The sequence below is a fragment of the Sander lucioperca genome, chromosome 3 (genome assembly GCF_008315115.2).
Source record: "Sander lucioperca isolate FBNREF2018 chromosome 3, SLUC_FBN_1.2, whole genome shotgun sequence".
NCBI classification, from domain to species: Eukaryota; Metazoa; Chordata; class Actinopteri; order Perciformes; family Percidae; genus Sander; species Sander lucioperca.
In genome coordinates this window covers 20,768,388-20,784,101 of record NC_050175.1, presented here as the reverse complement: position 1 = coordinate 20,784,101, position 15,714 = coordinate 20,768,388, and the positions used below count along the sequence as shown (strand labels likewise).

Here is a 15,714-nt window from a genome sequence, read left to right as displayed (position 1 = left end):
CCATTTGAGAACACCTGGTGCATCACATAATATATTACTCCGACATTTCCATGGCAACATTGTAACTTCCAGGGCTGAATAAAAAAAACAGTAATATTTTTCAACAGGAGTTAAATATAAATACTTTTTCCTTCCTTTCATCTCTCCAGACTGAGTGCCTGTAACCTGTCAGAGAGAAGCTTTGAAGATCTGTCTTCAGTTCTCAGCTCCCAGTCCTCTAGTCTGAGAGAGCTGGATCTGAGTAACAACAACCTGTATGATTCAGGAGGGAAGCTGATCTCTGTTGGACTGAAGAGTCCACAATGTAGACTGGAGACTCTCAGGTCAGATCAAGAACAATAATCTTTCAAAACACAGTATTGAAAAATATAAAAAAATGTGAATGTTTCCAAAGTATTTTATTCTGATTTAGAATCACTTCATAAAGAATGAAATATGAACTGTGGCTGAGATCCAGAAATAATTTATATTTTAATATCATGTGACTTTGATTACTGGACGTTTGTTTATTCCTAATTAAAGAAGATCCAACCAGACAATCTGATTGGTCAACTAGACATTTAGAACTCACTCAAATCAGCATGACAGCACACCCAGAGCCATTTGAGAACACCTGGTGCATCACATACTATATTTCTCCAGCATTTCCATGGCAACATTGTAAATTCCAGGGCTGAATAAAAAAACAGTAATATTTTTCTACAGGAGTTAAATATAAATACTTTTTCCTTCCTTTCATCTCTCCAGAATGAGTGGCTGTAACCTGTCAGAGAGAAGCTGTGAAGCTCTGTCCTCAGTTCTCAGCTCCCAGTCCTCTAGTCTGAGAGAGCTGGATCTGAGTAACAACGACCTACATGATTCAGGAGGGAAGCTGATCTCTGTTGGACTGAAGAGTCCACACTGCACACTGGAGACTCTCAGGTCAGGATTTATAACCCATTCAACTGAATAACTTTAGTTGATAAAAAGCTAACAAGTAGCTTTGTGTCTGTTGATTTGATACATTTAATCAGTAGTTTTGAGCATCAGAATTACTTTCAATGAGGATTTTTAATCATTTGCTTTTGTTGTTGAATAATTCCATACCACAGATGATTTAAAGATGTATTCTAAATCTGGACCAAAATGTACGTGGACAACAAACAATCATAAAACAAACACATGGCTCCATGTGTTGACAGAGGGTTCCCATGTGTTGTTCTGTGTGTTTGTAGTCTGTCAGGCTGTCTGATCTCAGTGGAAGGCTGTTCTTCTCTGGTCTCAGCTCTGAGCTCCAACCCCTCCCATCTGAGAGAGCTGGACCTGAGCTACAATCATCCAGGAGACTCAGGAGTGAAGCTACTGTCAGCAGGACTGAAGGATCCTCTCTGGAAACTGGACACTCTCAGGTACAAACACTGAACAAAAAGGAGATATTTGTGTAGGAGGTTTTAAAGGAGAACATCTCCAGGAACTAAAATGATAACTTCCTTTTGTTAATAATCAATGTACTTTCGACACATCTCTCTATGTTAAAGGAACTGTTCGTGGTTTTAAGAAATATCCTTTTTTTCCCTTTTTCTCTCAAATGCTTGCTGTTGGGGGAATTGTTGGGTCTCTGTAAATGATAGTGTGGCAGTTGCGCCGGCAGCCGTAATCTTGTTCGCACTCTGCGTACATTATTTTCTATGAGACACTCATCTAATGACAACAATGTAAATGCACACATAGTCTGTTCTTCTCTCTGCTATGTTCAGTTATGTTTTCCTCCTTATTTATCCATTATTTCACACACAATGGTGAGTTTAGGTGTTAAAGATTTGAGCAGTGTCAGTGGCCACTGTGCCTTTGTGTGTGCATGGTGACGTGTGTGTTAAGCCCCCGCTGCTTGGCTGGAATTTGTGGGGATGCCTGCTGATCACTGATTGTGTTATTTGTGTTTTTGATTGCTTTGTGGTCACCGTATGACTAAATAATGACCGGTTGTTGTGGGTTTGTGTTGGTTTCTTTGGTAATTCCATTCATTTGTACTATATGTGATGCAGCATCCTGTCATACTGCGTGAAAGTGATGGCTTCAGTCAGCGTGTGTTCAAGTCTCTGCAGTAGTGTATTAGGTGTCTCTAGGTGTTGAGCCTTGTGTTCAATCACGTTATTCCACACGGTCATGTCCTAGTGTCATGGTGAGGTTATTCAAAGGTGATTTAACTGCTGTAGGATAGTACTGAAGGCCCAGGTGTAAAATACACGGCCCGCCACTGCCGTAGATAAACTGCTGGTTGCTATGGACGCTGCTATCGCTGAACCCACGGATCTAGCATGTTGTTTGTGTCATATGTGTTTACATGGACATGAATATTCCAGTTATGAGGATTATCCTGTTTTTGATTATATTCAGGATATAATGTTTAGGCTACATGGCACAGATAAATCAGGATATTCACATCTCCGTACATGCTCACCATCAGCTCTCTCTCTGTCTCTCTCTCTCTCTCTCTCTTTATATTTTTATTTAACCTTTATTTATACAGGTTAAACTCATTAGGGTAAACTCATTGAGACACAGGGTCTCGTCCTCAAGAGAGACATGTTAAGGACAATACACACCATCAGTTACACCAGACTGATCTCATGAAGTGGCGTATGTATGACATGCCAATTTGTATGCTATTATTGGTGTGTTATCAAGACGCATACTCACTTTTTAGCGTGTTTATCAATGCTTTTTGGCCTCCATTGACATACATTACTTTGCGATTGCGTGTGAAGATCTGTTGGAGGTGTTTCAGGACAGTTTGAGCAGAGGACGTCTGCTGCTGAGCTGCAGAAGGGCAGTCATCACCCTGCTGCCAAAGAAAGGGGATCTGCAGGAGTTAAAAAACTGGAGACTTGTTTCTCTGCTGTGTTGGGACTATAAGATCCTGTCCAAAGCTCTCGCTTCTCGGCTTCGGGAGGTAATGGGTGAAGTGGTTTGTGTCGACCAGACTTTCTGTGTGCCCGGCAGGTTAATGAGTGATAATATTACTCTAGTTCAGCATGTTTTGGACGTCTCTAGCTCACTGGGTATGGATACTGGCCTTATTTCCATAGAACAGGAAAAGGCTTTTGACCGGGTTGAACATCAGTATTTGTGGCAAATGCCTAATGTTTTTGGCTTCAGCCCAGGTTTCATAGCTAAGGTTTAGGTAATGTACCGTGACATTGCGAGCATATTGAAGGTTAATGGTGGTTTGGCTGGACCTTTTAATGAGCAGAGAGGGGTACGGCAGGGATGCTCTCTGTCGGGGATGCTTTATTCCCTCGCTATTGAGCCTCTGCTCAATAAATTCAGGAAGGAACTTTCAGGTGTGTATTTTCCTGGGTTTACTTCAGCAGTTAAAATATCAGCTTATGCAGACGATGTCATGGTTGTTTTAAACAAACAAACAGATATCGGCACTTTGGTAGAGAATGTGAGTGTTTTTAATCACATCTCTTCTGCTAAAGTTAGCTGGGCTAAGAGTGAAGCTGTGGTGGTGGGAGATCAGCTACAGAGCACTCTATCTCTCCCAGGAGGGCTAACCTGGAAGAAAGGAGGGGTGAAGTATTTGGGTGTGTTTTTGGGTGAGGAGTGTGTGATGCAAAAAAAATAGATGGCCGTATAATTTACTTGCAAAGATTCAATCTGTTTTAGTTTTTTTTTTTTGGGATAAGCTGCACTGGATTCCCCAGTCTGTTCTGTTTCTTCCCAAAGAAGAGGGAGGACAAGGACTTGTTCATTTGGCCAGCAGGGGCGCTGCTTTCCGCCTGCAGTTCCTCCAGAGACTGCTCTATGGCCCTAAAGACCTGGTCTGGAGACCTCTGGCCAAATAGGGTGCTGAAAGACTTTAAGGGTTTTGGACTAAAGGATTCTCTGTTCCTGATGGATGTGAGGAAGCTGAGTTTCCAGGCTTTGCCTCCTTTCTATCGTGGCGTGTTTACAGTGTGGAAGCTGTTGGTTAAAGTGCCCATATTATGAAAAAATCACTTTTTCTAGGATTTAGGGTGTTATGTTGTGTCTCTGGTGCTTCCACACACATACAAACTTTGAAAAAAATCCATCCATGCTGTTTAGAGTGAGATACAGTTTCTGAATGTGTCCTGCCTTCAGTCTCTGGGTGAGCTGTTCAAAATCGGCACGGCTTGTGACGTCACAAGCCGAAATGAGCTGGCTGACCGCAACCATTACCTCATTAACATGCTAACGCTAATGCTAACGCTAGCATGCTACCTCGTTCTCAATAGCAAAGCACTGCTACAACACACACAAGTTCACCATAATCTACAAAAGAACTACTTACATGTGCGCCCTCATTTAGAAGTCTCCCAGTTAATCCTGCCTTGTAACTGACTGAAGTTGTAGAAACAGCCTTTCTTTTACTGTCTATGGAGCTAGCTAGCTGACATGATCTACATCTGAGCTACTGGGCATGTGCAGTGCAATCAAAGATAGTACAGAAGAAGAAGAAGAAAAGAGGTCTCACTCTGTAGCTAAAACAGAGACCAGGTGAAAAGAGGATCTGCAGCAGTGAGAGAGAGCACTGCAGTACAACAAAAATATGGTGTTTTTTGAAAATGAAACCATGTAAACCTATTCTGGTACAACCTTAAAATACAATTATGAACCTGAAAATGAGCATAATATGGCTGCTTTAAGGAGAGACGGGTGCAAGGTGACTCCTTACACTGGCTGCTGCAGGAACCGGGGGTGTACGGAGAACAGTTGGATTACCCCTGCTGGGCAGGTTCTGCCATCTCGGACGCGTTCTGCAGAGTAGAGGTGCTCACGCTGGGGGCGCTGGTGGATATCGCTGGACCAAAACTAAACAATGCTGCTGCTTTGGCAGCTGTTCTGGGTGTAAGATCAGTTAGAATCATCACCAAACTGTTGGATCACTGGAAGTACAATCTGTCTGGACATGAATCCATAACGTTGGAGGAATATAATGTTGGTCTGATTACACCTCAATCTGATGATTCCTTCCCTGTTTTATGTGTCCGTCCCAGTCTTGATAACTATGTTGGTTGTTTTTTGGAGGTACAGCACTGCACTTTAGACCTTAAAGAGGCAAAATTGAATGCCTTATATAAAATGATGGTACTGTGTTTAAATAAGTGTAAACATCATGAACGGGTTGACACATCGTAGCGAGGACATTTGGGTTTGGCGGCTGATGTCCAACCTGCGTGGAGGAGTTTATACAAACCACCATTAACTAAGAGTAGCTGACCTCCAGTGGAGAGTGTTACACGGGATAGTGGCAGTCAACGCCTTTCTGTCTGTCATTAGTCCTGGGGTTAGTGACAAATGTCCTTACTGTGATGAGACAGAAACTGTATTTCATTGTTATTCTGAGTGTGTGTGCCTGCTGCCGAGAAACTGTTCAGTAAGGTAGGGGAGGTTTTCTCCAAACACATCCTGGGCCAATCAAAGATGGCCGTGTATGTGAGCAGGAAGAGGAAGGTGGATGACTGTTGATATTAATGTGAATCTGCTGTTTACTCGGATGGTGAAAGCCAGAATCAGGATTGATTTTAATTCTTCTAAAGAGATGAAGGATGTGATCTGGGTCCATGGTGATGTGTTGAGCTCTGTTGAAGGAGACCAGCTCCTTTTCTCTCAGGAGGTGATGTCATGTATTTAAGTGTTTATGTATGTACGTATTTATTGGCTGGTTGAAAAGAGATTATTTTGTAAATAACGAGATGGAACATTAATAAAATAAAGTTCCTTTAAAAATCAACAATCTCTCTCTGTCTCTCTCTCTCTCTCTCTCTCTCTCTCTCTCTCTCTGGTTTGTTGGTATTGCAGGGCTTTCTGCTGATAGGAGTGGGGGTCACTGTTTTTTAGATGTAGCCAATATTTGATTACACGTTTTTGAATGTTGATGAATAATGGGAATTGGCCTAATTCAGCTCTGCAGGCGTTGTTGGTGGTTTTTCTGTGCACCTGTAGGATGCTTTTACAGAACTCTAGATGCAGGATTTCAACTGGGCTTTTGTCCAAATGGGCCGAATTCTGGTAGGAAATAGGACCCCACACCTCACTACCATAGAGGAGGATTGGTTCTGTTACAGATTCAAATAATTTAAGCCAGATTCTAATTGGGATTTTAATGTAGATTTGACTTTTTATTGCATAAAATGCCCTGTGTGCTTTCTCTCTCAGCTCCATTATCGCTGGATTAAAACTTCCAGTGGAACTTATTTTCAGTCCTAAATAATTGTAATGTGTACAGTGGTCTAATTCATGTGTTCCTAATGTGAAGCTGTATGTGTTTCCCTGAGATCTGGATCTTTTTTGAAAAGTCATTTTCTTTGTCTTTTGAGTGTTTACTGCCAGGGCCCAGGTCTGGCAGTACTGCTCCAGCAGGTCCAGGTTCTGCTGTAAGCCCTGTTCTGTAGGGGACAACAGAACCAGGTCATCTGCATAGAGCAGGAACTTGGTCTCAGAGTCGTGTAGAGTGAGACCAGGTCCTGCTGATGTCTCTAGGATGGTGGCCAGCTGGTTAATATAGATGTTGAATAGAGTGGGACTCAAACAGCAGCCCTGTCTCTCTCCACCTTCTGACAGAAGAATGATGTTCTTTTGTTGTTAATTTTAATACTGCACTTATTGTTAGTGTACATTGATTTAATGATGTCATATGTTTTACCCCCTACACCAGATTCAATAACTTTGTAGAATAGACCTCTGTGCCAAATAGAGTCGAATGCCTTTTTGAAATCTATGAAACATGCAAAGAGTTTGTTATTGTTTTGGTGAAGATGTTTGTCTATCAGGGTGTGTAGGGTGTAAATATGATCTGAAGTACGGTGTTTTGGTACAAATCCAATTTGACTTTTACTCAAGACATTGTGTTTGGTAAGGAAGTTTATGAGTCTGGAGTTGATGATGCTACAAAGGAGCTTCCCCAGATTACTGTTCACACAGATGCCTCGGTAATTATTTGGGTCAGATTTATCTCCAGATGTGTATATTGGTGTGATGAGACCATGATTCCAGATGTCAGGGAAGTAACCTACACTCAGACTCAAATTAAAGAGATTCTGAACGGCCAATGGGAATTGTGGGCTGGTGTGTTTCAGCATCTCGTTCATGATGTCATCGAGCCCGCTGGCTTTTTGGGGTTTTAGTGCCTGGAGTTTGTCTCTTAGTTCCTGTTCATTAATGGGGGAGTCGAGAGGATTCTGGTTGTCTTTTACAGCCGATTCTAGTTCATTCAGTTTGGTTATTATTTGGTTTTGATTTGGGTCTGGGTTCCTTGGTAGTAGCTCAGAGAGTGTTTCAAAATGGCCAACCCATATGTCTCCATTCTGTATCGCCAATTCTACAGGTTTGGATTTTTTAAGATCTTTCCATTTTTCCCAGAATTGGTTTGTGTATATGGACTCCTCAATTAATTAATGTCAGCTGTTTGTGTGTGTGTTGAGCTTTTTTGATTCTGAGTGTATGTTTGTAGTGTTTAAGTGTGGCACAGTAAAGAAGACGTAAGTCTACATTTCCTGGATCTCTGTGTTTTTGGTTAGATAATCTCTTAACATTTTGACTATTTTTTTTACATTCTTTGTCAAACCAATTATCACCTTTGGGATTGTTAGGTTTATTTTTGGATAGTTTCAGTTGTGATTTTTTTGCAGTTTGCATGATGATGTGATTGAGAGACAGAAAGGTATCTAGTAGTGTTTGAATTTCGGGTGAACTGATTGCTTTCTGGAACTCTTCTGTGCTGTTTTCGGCCCATCTGTATGATTTCCTGATATTAAACAGCTTACTGGGCTGTGGGGGGGTGGTGTTGTTGGTCAGTGACCTTCTGAGAAACAGTAATTTGGCTGTGGTCAGACAGCGGGGTCAATGGTTTAACTGTGAATGCACTGAGAGAGAAAGGGTCTATATCTGTTACCATGTAATCAACGGTGCTGTTGCCAAGAGGTGAGCAGAAAGTATTTCTACCTAAAGAGTCTCCTCGTAACCTACCGTTGACGATGTACAGACCCAGGCTTTGAGCTGCAGTAACTCTCTGCCCTTCTTATTGGTCTGGACGTCAGAGTTGGAACGAGGAAGGTTAGTTCTGTTTTGTGGATAGTTGTGTCCAAATATATGAATGTTACCTAGCTCTGTGTTGTAGTCAGGGAGAGAGACAGGTACCTAGCTCTGTGTTGTAGTCAGGGAGAGAGACAGGTACCTAGCTCTGTGTTGTAGTCAGGGAGAGAGACAGGTACCTAGCTCTGTGTTGTAGTCAGGGAGAGAGACAGGTACCTAGCTCAGAATCAGAAAGGGCTTTATTGCCAAGTATGTTGCACATACGAGGAATTTGTCATGGTGTTGTTGGAGCATGTCACACATACAAATATAAGAAGGATAAAAAGAATATAAACAATATAAGTATAAACATATACACACAGTATGTATTAATAACGATAAAATGCATTTAAATAAATAGTAAAATAAGTTAAACAGTAGTAAAAAGGAACGCTACAGCAGAGTAAGTACAGTGGCATGAGGAGCCAGAGGTGGGGTGTGGAGAGAGTCAGGATGGATTCTGGGCCTTGTTGATAAGGCTAGTGGCGGAGGGGAAAAAACTGTTTATGTGGCGTGACGTTTTGGTCCTGATGGACCTCAGCCTCCTGCCAGAAGGGAGTGGCTCAAAGAGTTTGTGTCCGGGGTGGGAGGGGTCAGCCACAATCTTTCCAGCACGCTTCAGAGTCCTGGTGGTGTATAGGTCCTGGAGCGGCAGCAGATTGCAGCCAATCACCTTCTCAGCTGACCGAATGACACGCTGCAGCCTGCCCTTGTCCTTGGCAGTGGCAGCAGCGTACCAGATGGTGATGGAGGATGTGAGGATGGACTCAATGATGGCTGTGTAGAAGTGCACCATCATTGTCTTTGGCAGGTTAAATTTCTTCAGCTGCCGCAGGAAGTACATCCTCTGTTGTGCTTTCTTGACGAGGAAGCTGATGTTCAGCTCCCACTTGAGGTCCTGGGAGATGGTAGTTCCCAGGAAGCGGAAAGACTCCACAGTGTCAATTGTGGAGCCACAGAGGGTGATGGGGGCAGGTGGGGCTGGGTTCTTTCTGAAGTCCACAACCATCTCCACTGTCTTTAGAGCATTGAGCTCTAGGTTGTTTTGCTTGCACCAAGTAACCAGGAGGTCAGCCTCCCACCTGTAGGCGGACTCGTCTCCATCAGAGATGAGTCCGATGAGGGAGGTGTCGTCCGCAAACTTCAGAAGCTTGACGGACTGGTGACCAGAGGTGCAGCTGTTGGTGTACAGGGAGAAGAGAAGAGGAGAAAGAACGCAGCCCTGGGGCGATCCGGTGCTGATGGTCTGTGAGTCTGAGACGTGTTTCCCCAGCTTCACATGCTGCTTCCTGTCAGACAGGAAGTCAGTGATCCACCTGCAGGTGGAGTCAGGCACACCAAGCTGGGAGAGTTTCTCCTGAAGCAGAGGAGAAACAATGTCTGTGAACACTGGAGACAGCTGATCAGCGCAGTGCTTCAAGCTGGATGGGGAGACAGCATCCGGTCCAGCAGCTTTCCTGGGGTTCTGTCTCCTAAAGAGTCTGTTGACGTCCCTCTCGTGAATGGAAAGAGTTGTCACTGAGGTGGGAGGGGGGGTGGAGGTGGAGGAGACCTTTAAGGAGGGCATTGGTGGGGGGGCCCAGGACCCTGCTGAGGTGGGGGAGGTGGAGGTGATGCACAGTGGCTGTAGCTGTAGGGAGGTGTCGTGGGGGATGGTGTCAGGACTGTCCTTTTGTCTTTCAAATCGGCAGTAGAACTCGTTCAGGTCGTTGGCTAGGTGTCGGTCATTGAAGGAGTGGGGGGTTTTAGGCTTGTAGTTGGTGATCTGCCTAAGTCCTTTCCAGACAGTCGCAGAGTCGTTAGCTGAGAACTGGCGTTGGAGCTTCTCAGAGTACCGATGTTTAGCCAAGGAGGCTAAACATCGACCAAACAACCACTGCCTTGCTAAATTTGTACTTTGACTCTTTAAATCTGTCTTTGTCCCCACTCCTGAACGAGTCTTCCTTAGCCAGCCTTAACCTTCTGAGTTTGGCTGTGAACCAGGGTTTGTCATTGTTGTAACTCACCCTGGTGCTTGATGGAACACAGCAGTCCTCACAGAAGCTGATGTATGACGTCACAGCCTCTGTGTACTCATTCAGACTGTTGGTAGCAGTCCTGAACACATCCCAGTCAGTGGAGTCCAAACACGACTGGAGATCCTCCACAGCTACACTGGTCCACTTCCTTGATGTCCTCGCTACAGGTTTGCAGAGCTTTAGTTTCTGCCTGTAGGCGGGGATCAGGTGGACCATGACGTGGTCAGAGTGTCCCAGTGCAGCACGGGGGACGGCGTGATAAGCATCCCTGACTGTGGTGTTACAGTGATCCAGAATGTTCTCCTCTCTGGTCGGGCATTTTATATGTTGTCTATATTTAGGGAGTTCATGAGTGAGGTTCCCTTTATTAAAGTCACCGAGGACAATAACTAGGGAGTCCGGGTTGGTCCGCTCCACACACAGTATCTGGTCGGCAAGCATGCGCTGCGCGTCCTGCACGTTGGCCTGCGGTGAGATGTAAACACCGACCAGAATGAATGAATGGAACTCACGGGGTGAATAAAAAGGCTTACAGTTTATGATGAAAAACTCCAGGTCAGGAGATCAATGCTGCTGGATCACTGTCACGTCGTTGCACCAACCGCTGTTGATGTGGAAACAGATTCCTCCACCTTTAGTTTTGCCAGAGAGGTCCGTGTCTCTGTCCGCTCTGAAAAGCTGGAAGCCTGCCAGCTGCAGCGCAGAGTCCGGTATTAATCCACAGAGCCACGTCTCCGTGAAGCACAAAACAGCAGATGAAGAAAAGTCCCTGTTTCCCCCCAACAGCAGTTGTAATTCCTCCACTTTGTTGGGCAGAGAGCGCACGTTAGAGAGGAATATTCCAGGTAACGGTGTGCGTGATCCTCGCTGGCGGAGAAGCACCAGCCCACCGGCCCGTTTCCCTCTCCTCCAGCGTTTCGCTGCGTGAGCAAAGGTGAGCGCACCTTTGACCAGAATGTCACACACCGTGTCGCCATTCTGTGGCGCCATCTTGGTGTCCCTCTGTGCTGTAGTCAGGGAGAGAGACAGGTACCTAGCTCTGTGTTGTAGTCAGGGAGAGAGACAGGTACCTAGCTCAAATACAGTTTTAAAAAGAGAGAGACAGAGAGAGACAGACAGAGAGAGAGACAGAGACATAGAGAGACAGAGACATAGAGAGAGAGAGACATAGAGAGAGAGAGACAGAGACAAAGACATAGAGAGAGAGAGAGACACAGAGAGACAGAGAGAGAGAGAGAGAAAGAGAGACACAGAGACAGAGAGACAGACAGAGAGAGAGAGAGAGAGAGAGAGAGAGAGAGAGATAACAATAATAACCTACAGTTATTACATTATTAAATGAGAGGTAGGGCTGTCCAACATTTGGCATGAGGACACATCCACGGGAGATTTCAGCATTTATCCGGTGGATGGTGTCAGGATGGAAGTCTCTTCGTGGGAGGATGGTTGAGATTATGATTTTTGATGAGGGGAAGGTCTGTGTAGCCCTCTGTGCTCCTCTCTTCACAGACTCTGCTGCCCTCTCCTGCTGTAGTCTCAGGTCATTAGTACCTGTGTGGATGATGATATGGCCAGGCCGACCCAGGATGGGCTCAGTGAGCAGCTGGAGGGTATTGTCAGTCCTGGGGCATTGGATTTTGGTGACTTTTTGTCCGGGGAAAAGCTGGTCCTCATTCATAAATTTCCCATTAGAATCTATGAGGATAATGATCTCAGCATCGCTGGTTTTCATTTGCTCTCCAGATGTTTTAGGCTTGTTGGTAGTGGCCTCTGTATGTGGGTCGGTGGGGGAGGGGGTGGGCATTACTGCAGGTTGTTGTGATGGTCTGGTGTTAGTTAGGGTGGAGGTGGATGGCTGTGGTTCAGGTTGATGTGTGGTTTGCTCTCTCAGGTGCAGCTCCTCTCTTATATCAGTGAGTTCTGTTCTCAGAGCTTCTCTGTCCTGCTGTAGCTCCTGGACCTCTCCTCTTAGCTCCTGTATGGAGGCCTTCATCTCGTTCCTCACCTGGCTGAGCTGGTCCCTTATCTGCTGTGTGGATTCAGTGGTCTGTTTGGAAATCAGTAGCTCCTTCAGTTCCACCAGCTCTACTTCTTGCAGAGACAGACTCTCATCTGGGACACTCTGCTGTCCAGTTGGCTGATGTGCCCTGAACAGTCTCCTAAAGGCTGTTCCTCTTCCAGCTCTTCCCCTGGTAGCTGCTCTGTGAGACCCCAACATTGTTTCAGTTCCTAAATGCTCTGCTGCTCCCTCTGCTGCTACTTAGCACGCTATGTTAAGTTAGCACAGGCTAGCCTTGGTTTCTTCAGATACAAATTAAAACTATTGTGGATATGAAGGAAGCTTACCTTACTACTCTACTACAGCTTCTCTTGAATGGGAAGGAGACGGTGCTAGCGTTTTGGTGGGTTTTTCCTTTGGTTTGTAGCCTTTTGGTCCTTAGCTTAGCATAGCATAGCCTTATTGCACCTCTTCTCTCTCATTAGCTGTTGTTAGCCTTGTTAGCTGTCGTGTTAGCAGGGTTAGCTGTTGTGTTAGCAGGGTTAGCTGTCGTGTTAGCAGAGTTAGCTGTTGTTAGCTGGGTTAGCTGTTGTGTTAGCAGGGGTAGCTGTCGTGTTAGCAAGGTTAGCTGTTGTTAGCCGGGTTAGCTGTCGATTTAGCAGAGTAAGCTGTTAGCAGGGTTAGCTTTCGTGTTAGCAGAGTTAGTTATTGTGTTATCAGAGTTAGCAGGGTTAGCTGTCGTGTTAGCATAGTTAGCTGTTGTGTTAGCTGTTGTGTTAGCATAGTTAGCTGTTGTGTTAGCAGAGTTAGCTATCATGTTACCAGGGTTAGCTGTCGTGTTAGCAAGGTTAGCTGTCGTGTTAGCAGAATTAGTTGTTGTGTTAGCAGAGTTAGCTGTCGTGTTATCAGAGCTACCTGTCGTGTTAGCAGAGTTAGCTATCATGTTAGCAGAGTTAGCTGTTGTTAGAAGAGTTAGCTGTCGTGTTAGCAGGGTTAGCTGTTGTGTTAGCATAGTTAGCTGTTGTGTTAGCAGAGTTAGCTAACATGTTAGCAGGGTTGGCTGTCGTGTTAGCAAGGTTAGCTGTCATGTTAGCAGAGTTAGCTGTTGTTAGCAGGGTTAGCTGTCATGTTAGCAGAGTTAGCTATTGTTAGAAGAGTTAGCTGTTGTGTTAGCAGAGTAAGCTGTTGTTAGCAACGTTAGCTGTCATGTTAGCAGAGTTAGCTGTTGTTAGCAGGGTTAGCTGTCGTAGTAGCAGAGTTAGCTGTCGTGTTAGCAGAGTTAGCTATTGTTAGAAGAGTTAGCTGTTGTGTTAGCAGAGTTAGCTATCATGTTAGCAGGGTTGGCTGTTGTTAGCAGGGTTACCTGTCGTGTTAGCAGAGTTAGCTATCATGTTAGCAGGGTTGGCTGTCGTGTTAGCAAGGTTAGCTGTCGTGTTAGCAGGGTTAACTGTCATATTAGCAGGGTTAGCTAGTGTAGTTTTCCTCTTCTTAAGGTTTGATTTTTAGAGAATTTATTGGATTCTCAGTTTAAAACTCTCTCTCTCTCTCTCTCTCTCTCTCTCTCTCTCTCTCTCTCTCTCTCTCTCTCTCTCTCTCTGTCTCTCTCTATGTTAGCTGTCATGTTAGCAGAGTTAGCTGTTGTTAGCAGGGTTAGCTGTCGTAGTAGCAGGGTTAGCTGTCATGTTAGCAGAGTTAGCTGTTGTTAGCAGGGTTAGCTGTCGTAGTAGCAGGGTTAGCTGTCATGTTAGCAGAGTTAGCTATTGTTAGAAGAGTTATTTTAATTTTGTTAATTTATTGGATTCTCAGTTTAAAACTCTCTCTCTCTGTCTCTCTCTCTCTCTCTCTCTGTCTCTCTCTGTCTATTAGATAATAATTAGTAAATTAGTGTCATACTGTCTGTTGATGATGTCATCATTATGTAACATTTAATCTATGAAAAAGACATTTTATGAATAAAAAAAATGGAAATTAAACTGAATTAAATATTGTAATTGGTTGACAGCCCAAATATGAATATAAATGAGTAAATTCCAGCCCTACATGTGATGAGGATGAAGCTGTGTGTGTGAGAGTGATGTAATGCCCCCCCCCCCCCTCCTCCTTTCAGGGTGGAGCCTGCTGGAGTCAGATGGTTGACACCAGGTCTGAGGAAGTGTAAGTCTGTTTTTAATTTCATTCATCAAACTGTGACATCACTCATCCAACCCTCTGATGTCATCATCTACGTGCTGATTGGTTAATAACTGCAGCTGTGTTGTGTCTCCTTCTCTCCGTCAGATTCCTGTGAACTCACACTGGACACAAACACAGTGAACAGAAACCTCAAACTGTCTGACAACAACAGGAAGGTGACATTAGTGAAGGAGGATCAGCCATATCCTGATCATCCAGAGAGGTTTGACTACTGGTATCCTCAGCTGCTGTGTAGAGATGATCTGACTGGTCGCTGTTACTGGGAGGTTGAGACGAGAGGAGGGGTTGATATATCAGTGAGTTACAGAGGAATCAGGAGGAGAGGAGACAGTGGTGACTGTGTGTTTGGATATAATGATCAGTCCTGGAGTCTGTTCTGCTCTGATGGTCGTTACTCTGTCTGTCACAATAAGAGGGTAACACCCATCTCCTCCTCCTCTGTCTCTGGTAGAGTAGCAGTGTATGTGGACTGTCCTGCTGGCTCTCTGTCCTTCTACTCAGTCTCCTCTGACTCACTGATCCACCTCCACACCTTCAACACCACATTCACTCAGACTCTCTATCCTGGGTTCTTGTTCAGGTCTCCTGGTTCCTCAGTGTCTCTGAGTTCTCTGTAGGACGGAGAGTCTCCTCCTGTTTCTCACTGCTGATCAGTTGAGTCTGTACAGGATCACACTTACATTGTAAATTAAGTGTGACTGTGGTTGTAAAAATTGTATATTTTGATGTTTTGTATTTCACTGGCGTGGAATTGTAATTATTTTCCTGACCTGCCGAGGGACTACGGGAGGAAAATATCACTTGTGCTACAACCCGGTACAATGCATCTCTCCTTGTTTTTATACAAGGTTATGTTAACTTGAGCATTGTCCCTGTTTAAATAAATAACTTCTAAATTCTCCAGAAATCTTTCAGGTTATTGTTATGAACTAATGAATGAACTGAACTTTTACTGCAGTAACATGTCATCAATGGGACAGAACAGCTGTTTGATTGGGTCTGTTGGAGGTTTGATTCACTCCCACATTAATATGTTGGTGGAGAAGGTCTGTCTGTCTGTCTGTCTGTCTGTCTGTCTGTCTGTCTGTCTGTCTGCCTGCCTGTCTGCCTGCCTGTCTGTCTGTCTGTCTGTCTGTCTGTCTGTCTGTCTGTCTGTCTGTCTCTCTCTCTGTCTGTCTGCCTGTCTATTCAATTCAATTCAATTTTATTTATAGTATCAAATCATAACAAGAGTTATCTCGAGACACTTTACAGATAGAGTAGGTCTAGACCAAACTCTGTACTTTACGAAGCCCCAACTATTACAGTGGTTGCCTCAAGAGCAAGCATTAGCAGTAGCTATTGCGACAGTGGCGAGGAAAAACTCCCTTTGTTGTTAGGAAGAAACCTCGGACAGACCCAGACTCTTGGTAGGCGGTGTCTGAC

General features: G+C 44.5%; 1 protein-coding gene across 1 annotated transcript in view; it reads left to right on the top strand.

Moving 5' to 3' along the window:
• The window catches only part of LOC116062654 (NACHT, LRR and PYD domains-containing protein 3-like), a 70,507-nt gene extending 55,102 nt beyond the window's left edge, over positions 1-15,405 (top strand). Inside the window, exons 9-11 of the mRNA XM_035999463.1 lie at positions 748-921; positions 14,204-14,250; positions 14,374-15,405. Coding sequence (XP_035855356.1) covers positions 748-921; positions 14,204-14,250; positions 14,374-14,906 — 754 coding nt within the window. The 3' untranslated portion in view covers positions 14,907-15,405. The remainder of the gene's footprint in view (positions 1-747; positions 922-14,203; positions 14,251-14,373) is intronic.
• Positions 15,406-15,714: the final 309 nt, after the last annotated feature.